We start from the raw sequence: 17,404 nt of genomic DNA, 5'->3' as shown, positions 1-17,404 counted from the left end.
TATAGTTACCAATAAGCACCTAAAAAGGGGGGAGAATTTATCTTTCACAGATACTTTAAGTTGTGCATAATTTACCATCAATTACTAAGATTAAACGTGCTGAGAAGATACTAAGCATTACATGCAAAACTACAAAAGATCACCCACGAAAGAGCACAGCTTTACCAAAGGGCAACGGACTCGTAGCTCTCTGTTCCCAAAGAAGGATGCAATGAAATTACAAAGTGTGTAGACACACACCATTGTTTAATTGCCAAAATTCTGAATATCTAGATGGCCTAGATCAAGTCTCTCTGAAATTGTTTTCACATCTATGAAATATGAAGGTTCGCTTTAAAATCCAAAATTCTGTATTACTCTGCAATAAGCTACCTGGTGTTCAGGCAAATTAAATATAGTAAGCCGCTGACATTTGCAAGGCATATGACCTGAGACCTTTAGAAAGCCTCACAGAATATGCCTTCCCTCATAAAAGGTGGTAAAGTGTTTAAAAAAATTAAGTAACCCCTTAAGAATCTCAGTGATTCTACAAATACAGTCTAAAATCATTAACAAAGCTACGAGTTCTTCCAGTAAGGAAAACAACGAACTCTACATGCTATTTCAGAACAGCACCCCCATAGTCACATCAACCTGTCTCCACAGGCAGGGTCTCCATCTAAGGCAGGGTCTCCATCTAAAGAGACTCCAAAGGCCTGTGCAGACAGTGACAGGTGGCACACTCGGCGATGTCCTCAGCACATTCTGCTGGGGCCTCAGCATCAAGGCAGATGAAACCAGTGGTGGAAATAGAAAAATAACTGAAAGCCGAGCACAGCCAATGTAAACGGGCATTCGAGAAGAAGCTATTGCTGACTGAAAGGAGCAACTTGCAGCTCGGGATGAAAAGGCCTCCATTTCTTAGGACAGAGCTCATCCTGATTTCTTTCTCAGACGCTGCGGGAGGCTGACCAGGGCTCACAACAGGCGAGGTCAGCCACCGGCCACGCGAAGCCCTGGTGAGCGGTCCTTCCAGAGACGCGCCTCTCCGTGACGGCGGCTCATAAGAGGAACAGCTGTGGTTTCCCAACCCTTCTCCTCTAAGAACTGCTGCGCTCGTGAGAAAGAGCTTCTCCATGGCAGGGTCAGCAGAGAGTCCCTCCGTGCCAACTTGACCTTGTGCAAGGAAAAACACTTCCTAAAATTTCCAGGTCAAACTTTTCTCATAATAAAAGTGAGTTAATAGCCACATGAATTAATAGTTCTCCACTGTTATTTCAGATAAACGTTTAATGATTTTCTAAGAATTGACATTTTTGTTGGAAGTCAGATGTTTTCCATTCATAACGTTACCAATAAGAGAGCCATCTCTTCAAGATTCAATAAAGTTTTCTCCTTCATTGAATGGGGTGCTTCTGGTACTAGCTACAGAACCTAAATAAAAGTTTCTGAAACCAACTCTCTGTTTCCCACCAAGCAGATGATGTGGGTCATCTGAATGTGGTAAATCATGGTCTTACTACATACACCTCAAGGCACAAAACTGGTCCAAAAATCATTATTGCATATCACTGGTCCATTTGTGGCTGCATTTTATTTACTCAATAATATAATGAACATCTGTGAATTTACCACTGAACTTGAGAACTAGAACATTACATTCCAGATTTTAATTTATCTCAACCTTGTAGCTCTAGCTAAGAATGATTATATTCTTACATTTTTTTTCATTCTTTCTTTATTTTCATCAACACCAGCAGTTGGATCTGTTTGATTAAACTTCTGGCTTTAATCACTTTTTCAGAGGCATTAGACACCTATGACAAGCAGAGCACAGTCTATAGAGCTGTCCTGAGATCTAACACCAGCTAAGTTAAGGGCTCTGACGCAGCAGCACCCGAGCACATAGCTGAAAACTGGAATTTTCATAGAAATTTAAGTTACGTCTCATCACTTAGGGACTGACAATGTTATAAATGCCAAAGCCGCAAAAGCCAATGGCTTACTATACAAATAAAAAGCTCTATGTATAAAGAGATTCTGCTTAATCTGGTGAGGAGCCCACAGCTTCTCTGAGATGCAGAGAAGGTGCCCCACCACTGATGTGGTCTCTGGGCCCCCTTGCAGCTTCAGACAGAGGAATTGCTGTTTATTGTTTTTACAGAGTAGTGTTCTGTGTAAGGCTTTTTCTCCTGTTTAACAGAAAGAGAAAACTCAAAAATTTACTGAGACCTTGAGTATGTTCATATACTGCTATTACCTTGAGTACTAATAAATAATAAACATTGGCCTAATGCTTTTGTTAAAAATTTTCCTAACCTTCAAAATCTGACTATCACATAAACAATATTTTTTAGAAACAGGAAAAGATATAAAATTTTAAAGACCTGATATCTAGCAATAAGACTGCCACTTCCTAGCTGCCAAAAATGTATGGCATATCCACATTACGTAATTATAAACATGAAATGAGAAAAGGACATTCTGAATATTATTCAATACAAAGCACTGTGAGAAAGAAAGGGGAAATTATTGTTTTAATTAACTTCAAAGAAAATTTGGGCATAATTTAAATGAAAACTTCATATACATGTTCCATTGAGTCTGCTGTTTCCCATAATTCTTCTCTCCACCAGATTAACATAAAAAAGGAGACATAGATATTGTTTAAACCTTAGCAACTAAAAATTTCTTTATTATGCTCTTATCTAAAAATAAGCACTTTTAAAATTATAACATGCTGTATTTATATATAGTATGATTTTTTTTGTACTTGTATAACTATAAATTCATGTCCATGTCGCCATAACCCTAGGAAATGAGAACATGCGCCCTGGGCCTCCCGGATGAGAAGGTGATAAAGCCACAGTACTCATGAAGAATGCACTTGAAGTTGACTCCATTAAGAGACAGACCCATAGACAGTTACATACAACTACACTAGTTTGCAATTCCTTTTTCAAAATGTGACTTTAAAATCATATTAGACGAGCTAAGACGTCCATCTTGAAAAGGAAAAATTTCAATGAGGATTTCACCATCTAAATCTGTCAATATTCACAGAATGTCAACCACTTTCTGAAAAGCTGAGACAGAGAAGGAAAGTTGCCAACCACACCCTCAAGAAACTATCTAGCGTGGATACAGGGCATACATCCACCGTGTTTAAGAGGAAAAAGAGAAACCAAATAGAATGCGCTAAGTTGTACATCAGTCTTCTTAGTAGTAAGAAGCCACTGCACAGAATGAAAATCCAGAGAAGGAATTTCACAGTAAGATAAAGTCTGGGCACTGAAAATACAGCTGACGCAGGCCTAGAAGACCTGGAGACCTAGCCTTCAGTGGGCACTGAGTGGAAACAGGAAACAAAGTATGCTGAGAGAGCTTCCCTGTTACCTTGACCCAATTTCTGTATCACACTTACCGCACGATGCTATGTCTAGGGAATCACTGTCCATAAAAAAAGCAAGAACTGGATCATGCTAAACTCAATGGAAATGATTACTTCCCTGAAAAGCAGATCTCTATACTGACATCATATGCTAGAAACGGTTCTAAATAGAATTAGGTTTGACTCATATGAAATCCAATATATTTGATGGTTTTTAACCTAAGTGTTGATTTCATACTTAAGGGGTGCTAATATTCTAGTACATATCACACAGCATCATGATTCTTTTGAAAAGGAGTGAAGAGCCTCTGAAACAGAAGATGGTCATTCTGCAGAACAGAGGATTACGACGAGATCGACCTGTCCCACGTGGAACGTCAATGTCTGCTTGTTTTCTCTGAGCATGAGGGTGACCAGCACAGGACTGGTGGAGAAGCCCTTTGTTCGATGCTCACCATGGGTTATTCATGTGACCCAAGGACCAAGAACTAGGGGTGGGGTGAGATACCTTAGAGAATAATCCCTGTAAGCCCTGGTTTTTTCCTATCAGAGCTCTGTGGCATAATGAAACGTAAACATCTTTTTTTCATCTGTTAAAATGGATCATCATATTGCTTTGATCCAACTTTACAAAAATTACTTCAGAAAGGTTATACGTTTCCTGAAAATTCCTCAGGAAAAATTTTCAACTTGGACTTTTATAAGCAACGACCAAGACATCACAAATATAAAGAATGTCTCACAAGAAGTCAGTACTGTATAATGAAACTGTATGAAAGTTGGTAATTAAGCATAATTGAAGGCTGCAGTGAACATATAGGCCTTTGTTCTCTTTAATTCTGGCACTGACTGCGAATTAAAGATAAGAGCTTAAGGCATATTTTAGTCAGAGTCCAGATGTATAAGCCCCAGTGTTCTAACAGCAATTTAAGTGAAATAAAAGAATAGCCAAAAATATCCTAGATGCCTGCCAAGGGCAAACACCTAAATTCTGCATGTTTAACATATTTGATTGATCATTTTTGGGATCACTTATTCACTGACTTCAGAAAGAGTTAAAACAGCAGATATTCTTACCATATATCCAAGTTCTGATTGAACTACTAAACTAAATGGTAGCCAAAACAACAACAAAAATCTTCAAAATTAAATTGTCACATTAAACAACAATGTATTATCACATGCAAAAGCAATTAGAGCATTCATACCAGAAAAGGTGTAGTTCACTACCTCCACAGAATTCAGTTTTATCTCATTTCTATATAGGAAGGAAAGAGGAGGCAACAGAACAAAATAGATGTCATTTTAATAAAGATGATCAGTACTCAGCCATACATTTCTGGTCTAATGACTCAATGAGCTAGTACTAGATCACAGAATTGTAGCACGTGCAGTATCATTATAGACTTTGGGTTCCTACTTCGGGAGACAGATAGAGAAATATATATGTGTGTACATACCCTTTATTCACCAAGGTTCCACAACAGTATGAGGGAAAAAACAAGATCATTTAGAGATGCAAGAAACAAGGAGGAAACTCATGAAGGCAGGGGCCTCACACTGAAGCCTGAAATAATATGGTGTGGACTGATACCCAGGAGAAATGGGACGTAGTAGCAGAGCAACAAGGAATAGGAAGAACAAAGGCACAGAGACAGGAGAAATAGGTAATGGAACTGGGAACAGAATGTGTCTAACAAAGTACAGGCAGACCTCGGAGACCAAGCTCAGCTTCCAAACACACCAATAAAGCAAATATCACAATAAAACCAGTCGCACTGGTTTTTCAGTTTCCCAGTGCAGATAAAAGTTACATTTACACTATATTGTAGTTTGTTAAGTGTGTGATAGCATTATGTCTAAAAAACAACAGTCATACCTTAATTAAGAATACTTTATGCCAGAGAAAACCATGGTTCAAAAAGACACATGCACCCCAATGGTCACTGCAGCACTGTGTACAAAAGCCAGGTCATGGAAGCCACCTAGAGGTCCATCGACAGATGAATGCATAAGGAAGATGTGCTACATTTATATACAGTGGAATATTACTCAATCATAAAAAGGAATGAAATTGAGTTATTTGTAGGGAGGTGGATGGACCTAGAGTCTGTCATACAGAGTGAAGTAAGTCAGAAAGAGAAAAACAAATATCCTATATTAATGCATATATATGGAATCTAGAAAAATGGTACAGATCAACCGGTTTGCAAGGCAGAAACAAAGACACAGATGTAGAGAACAAACATATGGACACCAAGGGGAGAAAGTGGGCAGGGTTGGGGTGGGATGAATTGGGAGATTGGGATTGCCATATATACATTACTAATAAGAAAAAAAAATCAAATTGTACACTTTAAATATATGCAGTCTACTGTATGTCAATTATATCTCAGTAAAAGTTCTTTAAAAAAAAGAATATGGCTAAAAAATGCCAAACATCATCTGAGCCTTCAGCATGTCATAGGAATAGGATCAAAGATCACCGATCAGAGGTCACCATAACAAATATAATAATAATAATAAGTTTGAAATCTTGTATCACCAAAACGTGACAAAAAGATAGGAAGTAGGCAAATGTTGCTGGAAAAAATGGAGCTGACAGACTTGCTTGACACAGGGTTGCCATGAACCTTCAATCTGTAAAAAATGCAATATTTGAGAAGCACCATAAAACAAGGTCTGCCTGTAAAACCGATGGCTAAAGGGCTTACTTGCTGGCAAGCTTCGCATCATGACTCCAGAGAGGTCACTGGCGCTGAGGGGAGAGGGGAGCAGGCGGGGCAGGGAAAGCAGGTGCGAGTCCCCAGGAGATGTCACTGTGACCGTGTGACTCCTCCTGCCCACACTCGCCCTGGGGCCTCAGCTCCACACTGGCCGCTTGCGGCTTCCTCTCTGTCCAGAGTAAGAGGTGGCGCTGCCACAGCATTCACGGTTCTTTCCAGCCAGATTCCAGCTCAGCTGCCCAGGCCCACACTCACCCTTCCCATGATCGCCCTAAAGGAAATTCCCCCATGGGTGACCGCTTCCTCAACAGAGCACAGCTGGGATCTCAGCTCTTCATCTTCTGCCCTCTCCCGCCCCCGGTCCCAGGGCACACTGGAGCAGGACTCACCAAGCTCATTCACACCGCACCAGGAGCCTCTGACTGCGCTCTCCGCTGGGAGGGCTCCGAATCCATGCTCCACGTAAACTGCACCCTTTCAGAAAGGTCTTTCCTGACCACTCATCCTAAAGCAACACCTGCCCAGACACTCTCCAGAACAGCATGCTACTGTGCTTTCACCAGAGCCTCCACCTAATAAAATTCCCCTTTTCCTTTACGTGAGTATTATCCCTCTGTCCTTAGCCTCAGTCCATCAACCCCAAATTGAAGGGGCATGAGAACAGAGGGTATATTGTCTTCAAACACGACACGCCACCTCAGTTTCGGAACACAGCAGGAGTTGTCAGTAGCAGATGTAGTGAATGTTTATTGGGAGAATAAATGAATGAATACATTAAATGTCTTTATTAGCATCCCCCACAATACCTCTTAAGCAAGATTAACTGTTCCCTCTTCTAAAGCTTTCTTTCATATCACTGTGTAGCTTTTCCTTTTTACATATTATGGATAACTGCATAGCCTACAATACCTTCTAGCGAACAAGAATCATGTAATACTCATGTCTAGTTAAATACTCAGGAATAAAACACACAGAGATGAACACTCAGTAAAATGCTAGCTGAAAATTAAAGAATGAATCTTAGAAAAAGTAGAAAACAATCTTATATTTCTGTAACACATATATACTTCTAACATTGAGACATCTTCTACTATAAGAGAATTTCCCCTAGAGTAGTAAACATGGTATTTTATCAGCACAGCTGCAATGCACTAAGAGCAGCAGTTACTTTTAACAGAGCAGAGAGCAAGGACCCTGGTATAAAAGTTAAGCAACCCTCCTTTCTTTGGCGGAGGAGTACATACCATGCCTGCTCAGCACACTTTAGGAGCAGGCATTCCTCAAAATAACAGATAATCTCGAAAAATAAAAAGCACCATAAAGGTGCACTAAATTTTCATACAACAGGGCAAGGACAAGTAAAAAAAAAAAGTCTCATAACCGCGCTGCGCACTGCTCCACACAACGCCCCCAAACCACAGGGCTGGAGACACAAGTCCTCCCAGACGAACCCTGACCCTACTTCACAACAATTCCCATCGCAGAACCTCCCCTGAATTATGTGAGCTTTGATTTACGCGAGGTTGTTAAAATATACCACTCGCATAAATGGGAATTTCCCATAAGGGAAAAAAAGATGAAACTAGAAATAACAGTCGTAAATAAAACGCATTCCATGAAGTCCACCCTACTTTCTAGAGATGAATTACAGTTTTGGCACTGAGCTTCCCAGCAGTAAACATAAAGAGGAAAACTCAATTGTACACACGATTTGCTAGTACTGAAGACCAAAATGACAAGTTGTTTCAGAAAGGCACAACTTCTCCCGGAAGAAAGACCAGAAAGAAGCTGCCGCCCAGGATCTCACCAGGAAGACACGATGTACGTTCAGCAGCGGCGCCCTGAGCTCACTCTCCACAATAAAGGCATGAGTTTTATAAGGTTGCTTCTTGAACATTCTGAAACTTAAGTCATTAACATAGAAAGCTAAGCACAAAATCAGTCAAAATGCTACTGAAGGAAGAAAACAAAAGCAATGGGGTGAAGGAAAGCAGCTCTCTAGGGATGGGCCTGCCTGAAGGGTAAAACTGAAAGCACATCGAGAAATGAGTGGACAGGGTACTTATTCAGAACAGCAAACTGAAGTATCGCACAAATATACAGAATCCAGATATTCCACATGCTTTGGACTATGCACCTAACGTAGGAGTAGGGCTACCATTGCTTCCTGGAAACAGGGGGACCCGATGAAGTTACGAGCTTGAAAGAGTGGGTTTTCTGTCCCCCAGAGATGAGTCATGAGACCCATCTGTAACTACATCCAAATGCCTCCCAGAAAAAGTAAGTTGGAAACGTCAACAAACAAATGAGGGCTGAGATTCCAATATTCTCACCAGTGATGCTTACTTTTGCTAACTTTCACCTGGAAAATTTAGAGTAAGAGTTAGAATATACCCATTTCAGTAAGAAAACATCTGTTAGAAAGCAACCACAGAACATCTAAATTACCCATTTAATTTAGAAGTACTGCCCAGATGCTAACAAGATAACTTTGGTGGAAAATATATATTTGTCTCTTTATGTACCTTAATAAATGGCCAGATTAAGTCAGTAGATTATAGAAGGAAGTTTTCTAAAAATAACAACCTTGGCTCTACATGAATGATGTGACTTCTATCTATCTTTCCACATAGAAGTAATTATTTAGCAGGGCTATCTGTCTATTCAGTCCAACGTTCTTATAATAAAACAATGGCAAATGATCATAGGATATTATTTATATACTAGATGCTGTCTACAGATGGAGCAATGGGAGAAGATAGAAGAAAGGGAGTCCTTGGCTCACTCAAAAGCAAGAGTAAGTCACTGAAATATAACAACCTCCCGCTCATTAAAATAAGCCATTCAAGATAAAATGAATTGAAATGTTTTTCCTCCATTTTGGCTCAACAGAGTTATTTCTTTTTTTTTTTTTTTTTTGGCACACGGGCTTGCTTAGTTGCTCCGCGGCATGTGGGATCTTCCTGGAGCTGGGATCGAACCAGTGACCTCTGCATTGGCAGGCGGATTCTTAACCACTGCGCCACCTAGGAAGCCCCGTGTTATTTCTTGTATAAATATTTTTTAAAGCAGAGAATGGCCCACAGTCACTATTTTTCCAAAATCGGGCCTCATTAAAAAAAAAAAAAATCACTAACCATTGAGTAAGAGAAGAACTGAGAGAGGAAACCAATGAGTGGCGGTGACGGGAGAGCAGACCTGAGCCAGAAAACACAATGTGACTGACAAGTGTCATAAAGAACACTCCTTGGAGACGAGAAGGAGGACACTCAACACGGCGTGAAATATCTCAGTGCGTCCATGAGAATAAGATTCCTGTTTCAGTGATAAACTAGAAAACGGGATTTACCTTACAGAAATTCACATGGAACAAACATTAAGGAAAATGGTTGGTCCTTTAATAAAAGAAAATAGAAGCAATAACAACAACTTAGCCAAAAGGCAAGGTACTTATTTAAAAAGGACAATAAAGTGAGAACAACAGCAGTTCATCTCATATTATAAATAGAATCTCTTCGAATAGGAAAAATTTGTCTATCTAAATATATGTAACAGAGTTTTTATAAAATGTATTATTCTCTCATTTAAAAGTAACCCGTTTCTAATGACTCCAAAGTATCCATGGCAAAGCTTCAATAAAAACTGTGCATGTACACGTATATATGCTTTTCCCAGGAATGTGTGGGTTTTGGATGATATTTTCAAGCTTCAAGAAAAAAGGGTGAGGCTTACATCTAAGTTGAAAGACAGAAAATAATGATGATGCTTTCATACAATTTTAACATATAAATACAAAAGTTCTTGAGGAAGGAGACGAGATAGACTCCAAAAGCCTTACACAATGTCCTGTCCTATAGGCAAAGGCTTGTAACGAATGAGAACCAATATCAGGGCTGCTGGTATTTCTGTCACACACTCAGACTACACAATACCTGGTATATGTAACAATGTGCGGAAAGATTTTATTATCAACACTCTCACAGATACTATTAACAGAAAGATGCCTAACCACGAGTTCGAAATGGCTGATACAGGAGAGAAGCAAGCAAAAACGTCAGGGCTCAGGAATCTGAAGGAGGCCTGGGGGAAACCTGAGGGAAACCACTGGCCAGCCCCGAGTCTGTGCCCGGGGGCCTGAACATAGCCCACAGCTAGGCTGACAACAAGGCACAATCTGAGATGTAGCATATTCGTACACTCCTCCAAAAACTGTTTCATTGAAAAAATGCTATGGTTTTCATTTGGATATTCATTAATAACTTGAAAAAACAGGTACACTACTTAGCTCTTAGACTCTCTGATGCAAACATCCAATTTAAAATCCTTCACTGGTAAAGCTGGTTTGGGGAGCACATCAGCCTTCCTGAGATACTGCCAGTGTAGACATTTCCTGATGTTACCCAGACACCACAAAAGCCATGTATCAGATCAGAAATTCTGGGGGAATTGTTCCCCTCCTCCTATTTACACAGCCATTCAAAGCCCAGATGATTTCCAAGCACTGAACTACAAATGCTATCACCTTCTGTTGTCATACGCACCTGGCTTTCACATAAGAGATACTTATTATGGCTATTTCAATTGTGATAATGGTGGATAAGCTCGTTTTCTAGATTACTATTAGAAAATTCAAAGTCATAAAGCTACTTTGGCTTACTAGGTTATAAAGAGAATTACTTATTTAAAATAGGGAATACTTTAAAATGAACTCACAAATTAATCAGGGTTTATTATTTTGGAATGTGAACTGAACGTGACTATATTTAGTTGTTTATATTTAAGTGTACAAGACTTCTGAAATACAGTAATATACGACCTTAAAACAAGCTCATGCAAATTTAGGGACAACAAAGTATGTTCTTACAGAAGCCAACACTTCAGGTGTTCCTGGAGTCAAAAACTATATGTTGGAAAGTATTAAACTTTTCTGTTGTTTATGACAGTCATGCTGACAACCGTTCCTAGTTCATCAAAGTACAGTGCAAGAGTAGGGATTTATTTGTAATAAATTATCAGTTTTGCATATATCAGTCAAAGCACAAGGCCTAAATACTTGCAAACAAAATGCATTATTAATTTAATTGTCACAGCCTATTTAGCTAACTTCTATTACTATTTGCTATAATACGCAATGCAGAAGAGGGAAGAATCAAATTCAAAACATGAAAAGAATAACTGATTATGTTATCCAAGAGAAATTAAAATATAGCAAGCTTGCAAAACTATAGCCAAGGCATTAATGTTTTAAATAGGTAAGAAAAAAATGTTTAACTTAATTTAGAGAACAGTTATACCCAAAGTGATGGCTGAACACGCTGCTAAGGAGTTTCTTTGTTTCTTCAGGCTGTTAAAAAGGCAGCCATTCCCTCTCCAAGGAATGGAGGAAGGTGAACTGGAAAGAAGGAGCCTTTTGGTATTTACTGTGCTAGATTTTGCTACTTAAATCTTAGTCTCCTCCACCTACGGGTATCCATTGGAAAATTACGCTGCGGCTGAAGCCCTGTCATTCCAACTCAGTATTTCTATGCAGGAAGAAGGAATGCCCTAGCTACAAACAGATATCATAAACAAGAGGTCCTCTGAAACACAAACATTTTAGTAGGAAAAACAACCTAATGTTGAGTTTAGATGAACTCTGCACTAAGATTACTTAGAAGGTAATAACCCAGGAGATGAAGAACACTTTCCCACTTGAGATTCATCTCCTGATTTCAGGCCAAAAATTATTTAAGTGTTGGACAAAAAGCTTATCATATTTCAAAGGGGAGAAAGACATACAATCTTTCTCCTGCCTCTTTTTAGCCTCTTTTTGTATTAAGGACTGAAATGAAAGCAACAGAGAGTTATCCTGGAATGCATAGGAAAGGTAAATGAAAAAAACCAAAGAGTACAACTGGAATTTTCAAACTCCTATCATCATACATAGAAGGCATCTACTATTTTTAAGGTGCTTGGAAGATAAATATATGTAAAAGGCGATGAATTTTTCATTAATATGAAACAATATGAACAAACGTATTCAAATATTTAAAATTCCTAAATAAAAAGCAAAAATGATACATTTGAGATCAAAATGTATACTAGTTACACAGTAGGGACATGTTTTCTTTTTACTAATTATCTGATCTACATTGTTTTCATTCAAATTTATTATGTGAATAAAACACCCTAAGTACCTATATGTAAAGGTTTTCAATGTCATATAACATAATCATTACATAGAGGAGCACCAGAATTTGAGTCAGAAAAATAACAATTCTCACACTTATTAATTATGAGATATTGAATAAATTGTTGTATATTCCTTAATCTGTCTTTAGTTCTATAATAGAATAATAACGAACCACTAATGAGGTCATATACTGAGTAGTGAGATAATGCAAGTGAAAGCAATAAGGAAATAGTAACTACAGATGTTTTGTTTCTTAAATACTCGTGAAACATAACTTTGACAAGTCCTAAGTTACAATTTAAATAATACAAAATTTTTTGAATTTCAAGACTAATGCATTCAGGATCGTTCAAGACATTAATTTTGTCTCCAATTAAATATAATGTTACAAAGAAACGTATGAGAAACCAAAAGGCAGAAAGTAGGCATACACAGCATTCCAATATTCTGACACAGTAGTCATGTCCAAACTACATTGCTACAGAAAACAATATGCCACCAGCAGAAAAGTCAAGTTAAACTCCTTGTATACACAGAAAATACTGATGAGTATTTTAGAATTTTTAAAAATTTATTAAACATTTACAAATATGGCAGAAGAAGCCCTAAGTGATAGAATAAATTGCATCATGACTGACATTTTAAAACAGTATTTAAAACACAAGTTTCCAAGAGTGTCTGCAGAACTTCAGAGACCACCTTGGAGGATTTGGGGAAAGCTAAAAACCTACGAGGTTTGAAGGAGGTGAGAGTGCTTGCACGAGCACTGAGAGAGCTGCACGTTTTAAAGGTTTGAAGTTTCAGAAGTAGCCCGGCTCACCTGGTAGCTGACATTGCTATATTTCAGTTCACCTCATATAATTAAGTCTATGTGATGAAGCTAATTATGATACAGTAGCAAGAAAAAAGAAAACCTGGCAGTTGATGACAAAGTAATTGTAGTGTTATTTTTCATGACATGGCAACCGTAGTATTACTTGGGGGAAGACACAAGATGTATTTCTTTTTTACGATCAGCAATGCTTAATTCTACAGTAAGAATTCAAAAATGTTATTTTAAAACCTCAAAATAAAAATACACAAAGTTCAAATGAAAATAGACAGTTTGGTTTTATACATTTATTTTAGCTCATTCTAATGCATTTGCAGAGGTCAATCCCTCTAATTTAACTCTTCTACTGTCTCAAGGTTGTTTCACAAATTCACATATTCAAATCCCTCAAATCTTTTCAAATATTCTTAGATTGAATTTTCTAAAATTAAAATGCGACATTAAATTCTTATGGGAAAATGGCATAAAGTATGATATTCAATAACAGAGTACCACTAATGTAAAACATGACAAACTGACTTGATAAAATTCTAGGAGTCATCTCAATAAACAAAACCTAAAATGAAAACATAATTATATTAGTTACATTTTTAAAAAATGGATGAAAATTACCTTTCTTTTGGTGTGCCAACTCCGTGTTTGCCCAGTAGATGAGTATTTAAGTGTTTCTTCATTACAAAAGCAACCCTAAAAAAAAAAAAAAAAGTAATTATAGAGGTAAAGCTTGACTCTCTGCTAGAAATATGTACAAAATTTTTAGAAAATCGACATGGATGTATATTTTATATATGTATATGTAATACATATATAGTGGTAACATGAAAATGCACATTACAGCAACACTAAATTCTAAGTAGAAAGCTTGCACATGGATTAATATACTGCAATACCTGAAAACCAAAAGAAATAACTGCATTTAAATTCATTGGTTCATTTTCCCCCTTGAGTATATGAACGGAGACCAAACCAGTGATTTTAGTTCTTTAGTCGCTGTCTTCACTATCACTTCACTTCACTTCACTAGTAAGAAAGATAAAGCAACACCTCAGCATCACATTTCCTGCCCCCAGTTGATCCCACACTTCAATCATGAAATGAGTTTGAGAAAATGTCATTTTATTAAATATTTAAGGGACTATAAAAGAGAAAATGAATAGCCTTCATGAAGCTTCCTTACAAACATGGTAGTAATTTGAAGAGAGGCTTTTTAAAATGATATAAATGTTTACGGTGTCTGAAACACATGCAAAAAAAATGTACTTAAGTGCCCAGAAGATATCAATAACTAAAACAAACAAAAAGTATGACCTGACATGCTATCTTATTTTACATACAAATCAGATCACTTAATTCAATTTTGTTGACATAAATATGAAACGGACAAGAATCAGTAGCTAGTGCAGAGAGTACCATTCTTCTACTGAATACAGTACAAACAATTTAATTATGTCGTGTGAGTATTTAAAACAATTTAGATCTCATTGAGAAGCATCAGACTAAAATGGCTCTCTTGATAAGCAAAAAAATAAAAATTTACTGTTGTAACTTTCAGTGTAAAAGGGCTTGCAAACATTTTTGTTAATTATGTATTACAGCTGTCCTTCATAAAGTTAATTACTAATAGCTGAGAGGCAACAGAATCTATTTGCATATGTACATGAAAGGCATGACATATGCAAAAATATGATTTTAATTAGCATTCTGTGATATGAAGGGCCACAAATCAAACTGGCATGTTATACGATTCTTAACATCAGCCACTGAATTTATCTGGGCGTGCCTGCACAAGCGAGCAATGCAAGACTGTAAAGTACTACGGCCTTATGGAAGAGACGTGTGTGAAAAGCCCAGACATACAACTTCTAAAGATGTGAGTGCTCCTTTTCATGTCTGGTCTGTTTGGGTTATTTTCATATGACATTAGGGAACCTAAGTTTTGAGGCTAAAATAATATGTTTGTATTTTTCTAATGACAGTGAGTGCATTATTCAAGTAATACACTTGTATACAATGAAAACAACATTCACTCTTCTATACAGTAAGTAACAACTATGGACAGCACACGCTTTACAGCTATAAATAATCACTCACACCAGCAACCCATAAAATGGAAAAGTAATTATTACAAATAAAGACTCAAACTGTGACGATATTAAATCTTAGCAAAAATAACACTAAGATATTCTATATTTGTTTCTATTTGATTTGAACAAAATAAATATTTTTCATTTCCTTAAAAATAATACAGTAATAACAACAGTGCATTTAAGTCATAACTTCCCTACTGTCTTCTATTCTCCTATAATTAAAAAAACATAAAGCTAATAGCAAAGAGCAAAGGTTAAGAACCCTGAGTTGCAAAGCACAGCTTATTTATATAGCCAAGTATAATTTAGGAGATCTGCGCTTAGAAACCACAGTGTAGTTTTTAAAAGAAAAAAATTTTATTAATTAAAATGTTTCAGGTTAAGAAGTAAAACAAAAATATTACACTGCACAGGGGAACAAACTAAAGTACACAGAGAAGGAAAGCTTCTTCTTATAACAGTCTGACATTATCTGCTGAATGTCTATAATACTAAATATTTAGAGGAATAACAATTTTTTATTATCATGGGGAAGAATTTACAATACTAAAACACAGCTCAATTGTAGTCAAATGCAAAGTATTATTCATTGAACAACTGACAAAGTAAATATAAATTCTTTTAATTTGGTCTATCTAAAGTATGAGTAGTGTAAAAGCCTCAACACCACCCTCGGTGAGACAATACACACCAAGCATGGCCAACTAAAATAAACTCACCAACCTCCAGGGGTAATAAGATTGCCAGTAACTTGTGATTACTGAAAGGAGCCCAGCCTTCACTGCCATCATAAGAGTATTAATATTTTAACAATAATTATTTTGGAAAGTTTATAATCTAGATACCAACAAAAGTAATCCTGAATCTAAAATGATATACAAAAAAATAAAATAAAATAAAAAATAAAAAGCTATACAACTGCAATGCCTTGCCCCCAACAAGCACACATGACTTTAGACTTTCATTCTGTTTCCATTCACTCACTGGCGACTTACTGCGTAACAGCCAAGGGCAGGTTCTGCATGTAGCATGCAAAATCAGGCAGTTAAGGCCGCGTCTTCACGGAGCTTTCCTTCTATAACCTGTGGCTTCTCATCAGGACGAGGTGGCACTCAGCCTGCCACGCTCCTGCGTGGACCCCACAAGCCACGTGTGCACGTGCCAATGTGTGTACTAAACAGGACCTACTCTAGGCACAAACAGTCTAGGCAACTGTGGTGCGTAGGTGATCAAACAAAGACAAGACCCTGCCTCAGAAAACGTAAAACCTAGTGAGGGAGACAGAGGACAAGAACAAAAGCTACAATACAGACCATCTTAAAGAGTGAAAAGTGGTGGGAGGGGAAAATGAAATAGAGAAGGAAGAGCTGACCTCCGCAGGGGAGCAGCTTCCACGTCTGGGTGGCTCGGGCCTGTGGCTGTGAGAAGAGGGCGGGGGAGCTGGGCATCCACCAGGCAGGGGAGCGCAGGCACGGGAGGAAGGGGCCACAGAGACGGGCGTGAGCCCGTGGGGCCGTCCTCAGTGGAATGCAGAGCAGAGCAGGAGCAGAGGAGGGAAGAGGCGGCAGCAGCTCATGGGCCACACAGCCTGAATGAGGAAGAAAGCATCGTGGGCACGTGAACGGGGGAGAGGTGCGTGGGACACGCTTTTTAAGAAAAGCCCCGCTGTTCTCTTTAGAAGAGACGGGAGTGAGGGCAATCAAAGCGCTTGCATCCTAGCTACAGATGTCTACTTTTTAGGACAAAAATTTCAGGTTTGAACTACTAATTTTAAAAGAATTTTTCTTACATTGTATGGAGATATAATAAAAACCTCTTCCTTCAGTCCCTCAGATTTTATCACGGCAGAATCATTTCACTTGTGAGTCACCAAAGTTTATCTGACTTATCTACTAAAGCAAATACAAAACTGTGACTAGAGAGCACAGGACGTGAAGAGTAGGAGAAACCCAGAGCCACGGCACCCTACCACTCCCACCTCACAGAGTGCAAGGCAGGGTGTTCAACTCAGGGGCCGAGAGTCACATGTGCACGGGCTGCGCTTCTCCTGAACTCAAGGCAAGAGAAGCAGCAGCAGCACGTGTCCCAGAAGTTTTCTCATGTTGTTTGTCTCCTTCACCTCTCCAAAAAGGTCAGGGGCTCCTCAAAGACAGGTCTGTAAGATACAATATCCAACTACTTAAAAATTTCTGATGATCAGGTTCATATGGGCACTAC

General features: G+C 38.2%; 1 protein-coding gene across 6 annotated transcripts in view; it reads right to left on the bottom strand.

The window, feature by feature from the left end:
- Positions 1 to 17,404, bottom strand: part of ZNF407 (zinc finger protein 407) — a 409,125-nt gene that overhangs the window by 243,546 nt on the left and 148,175 nt on the right. For all 6 annotated transcript variants that reach the window (XM_057698831.1, XM_057698835.1, XM_057698836.1 and 3 more), the window contains exon 4: positions 13,713 to 13,787. In XM_057698831.1, coding sequence (XP_057554814.1) covers positions 13,713 to 13,787 — 75 coding nt within the window. The remainder of the gene's footprint in view (positions 1 to 13,712; positions 13,788 to 17,404) is intronic.

The sequence above is a fragment of the Hippopotamus amphibius genome, chromosome 11 (assembly GCF_030028045.1).
Source record: "Hippopotamus amphibius kiboko isolate mHipAmp2 chromosome 11, mHipAmp2.hap2, whole genome shotgun sequence".
Classification (NCBI taxonomy): domain Eukaryota; kingdom Metazoa; phylum Chordata; class Mammalia; order Artiodactyla; family Hippopotamidae; genus Hippopotamus; species Hippopotamus amphibius.
The sequence above is the reverse complement of the archived record's forward strand: the minus strand, read 5'-3'. Positions and strand labels throughout refer to the sequence as shown.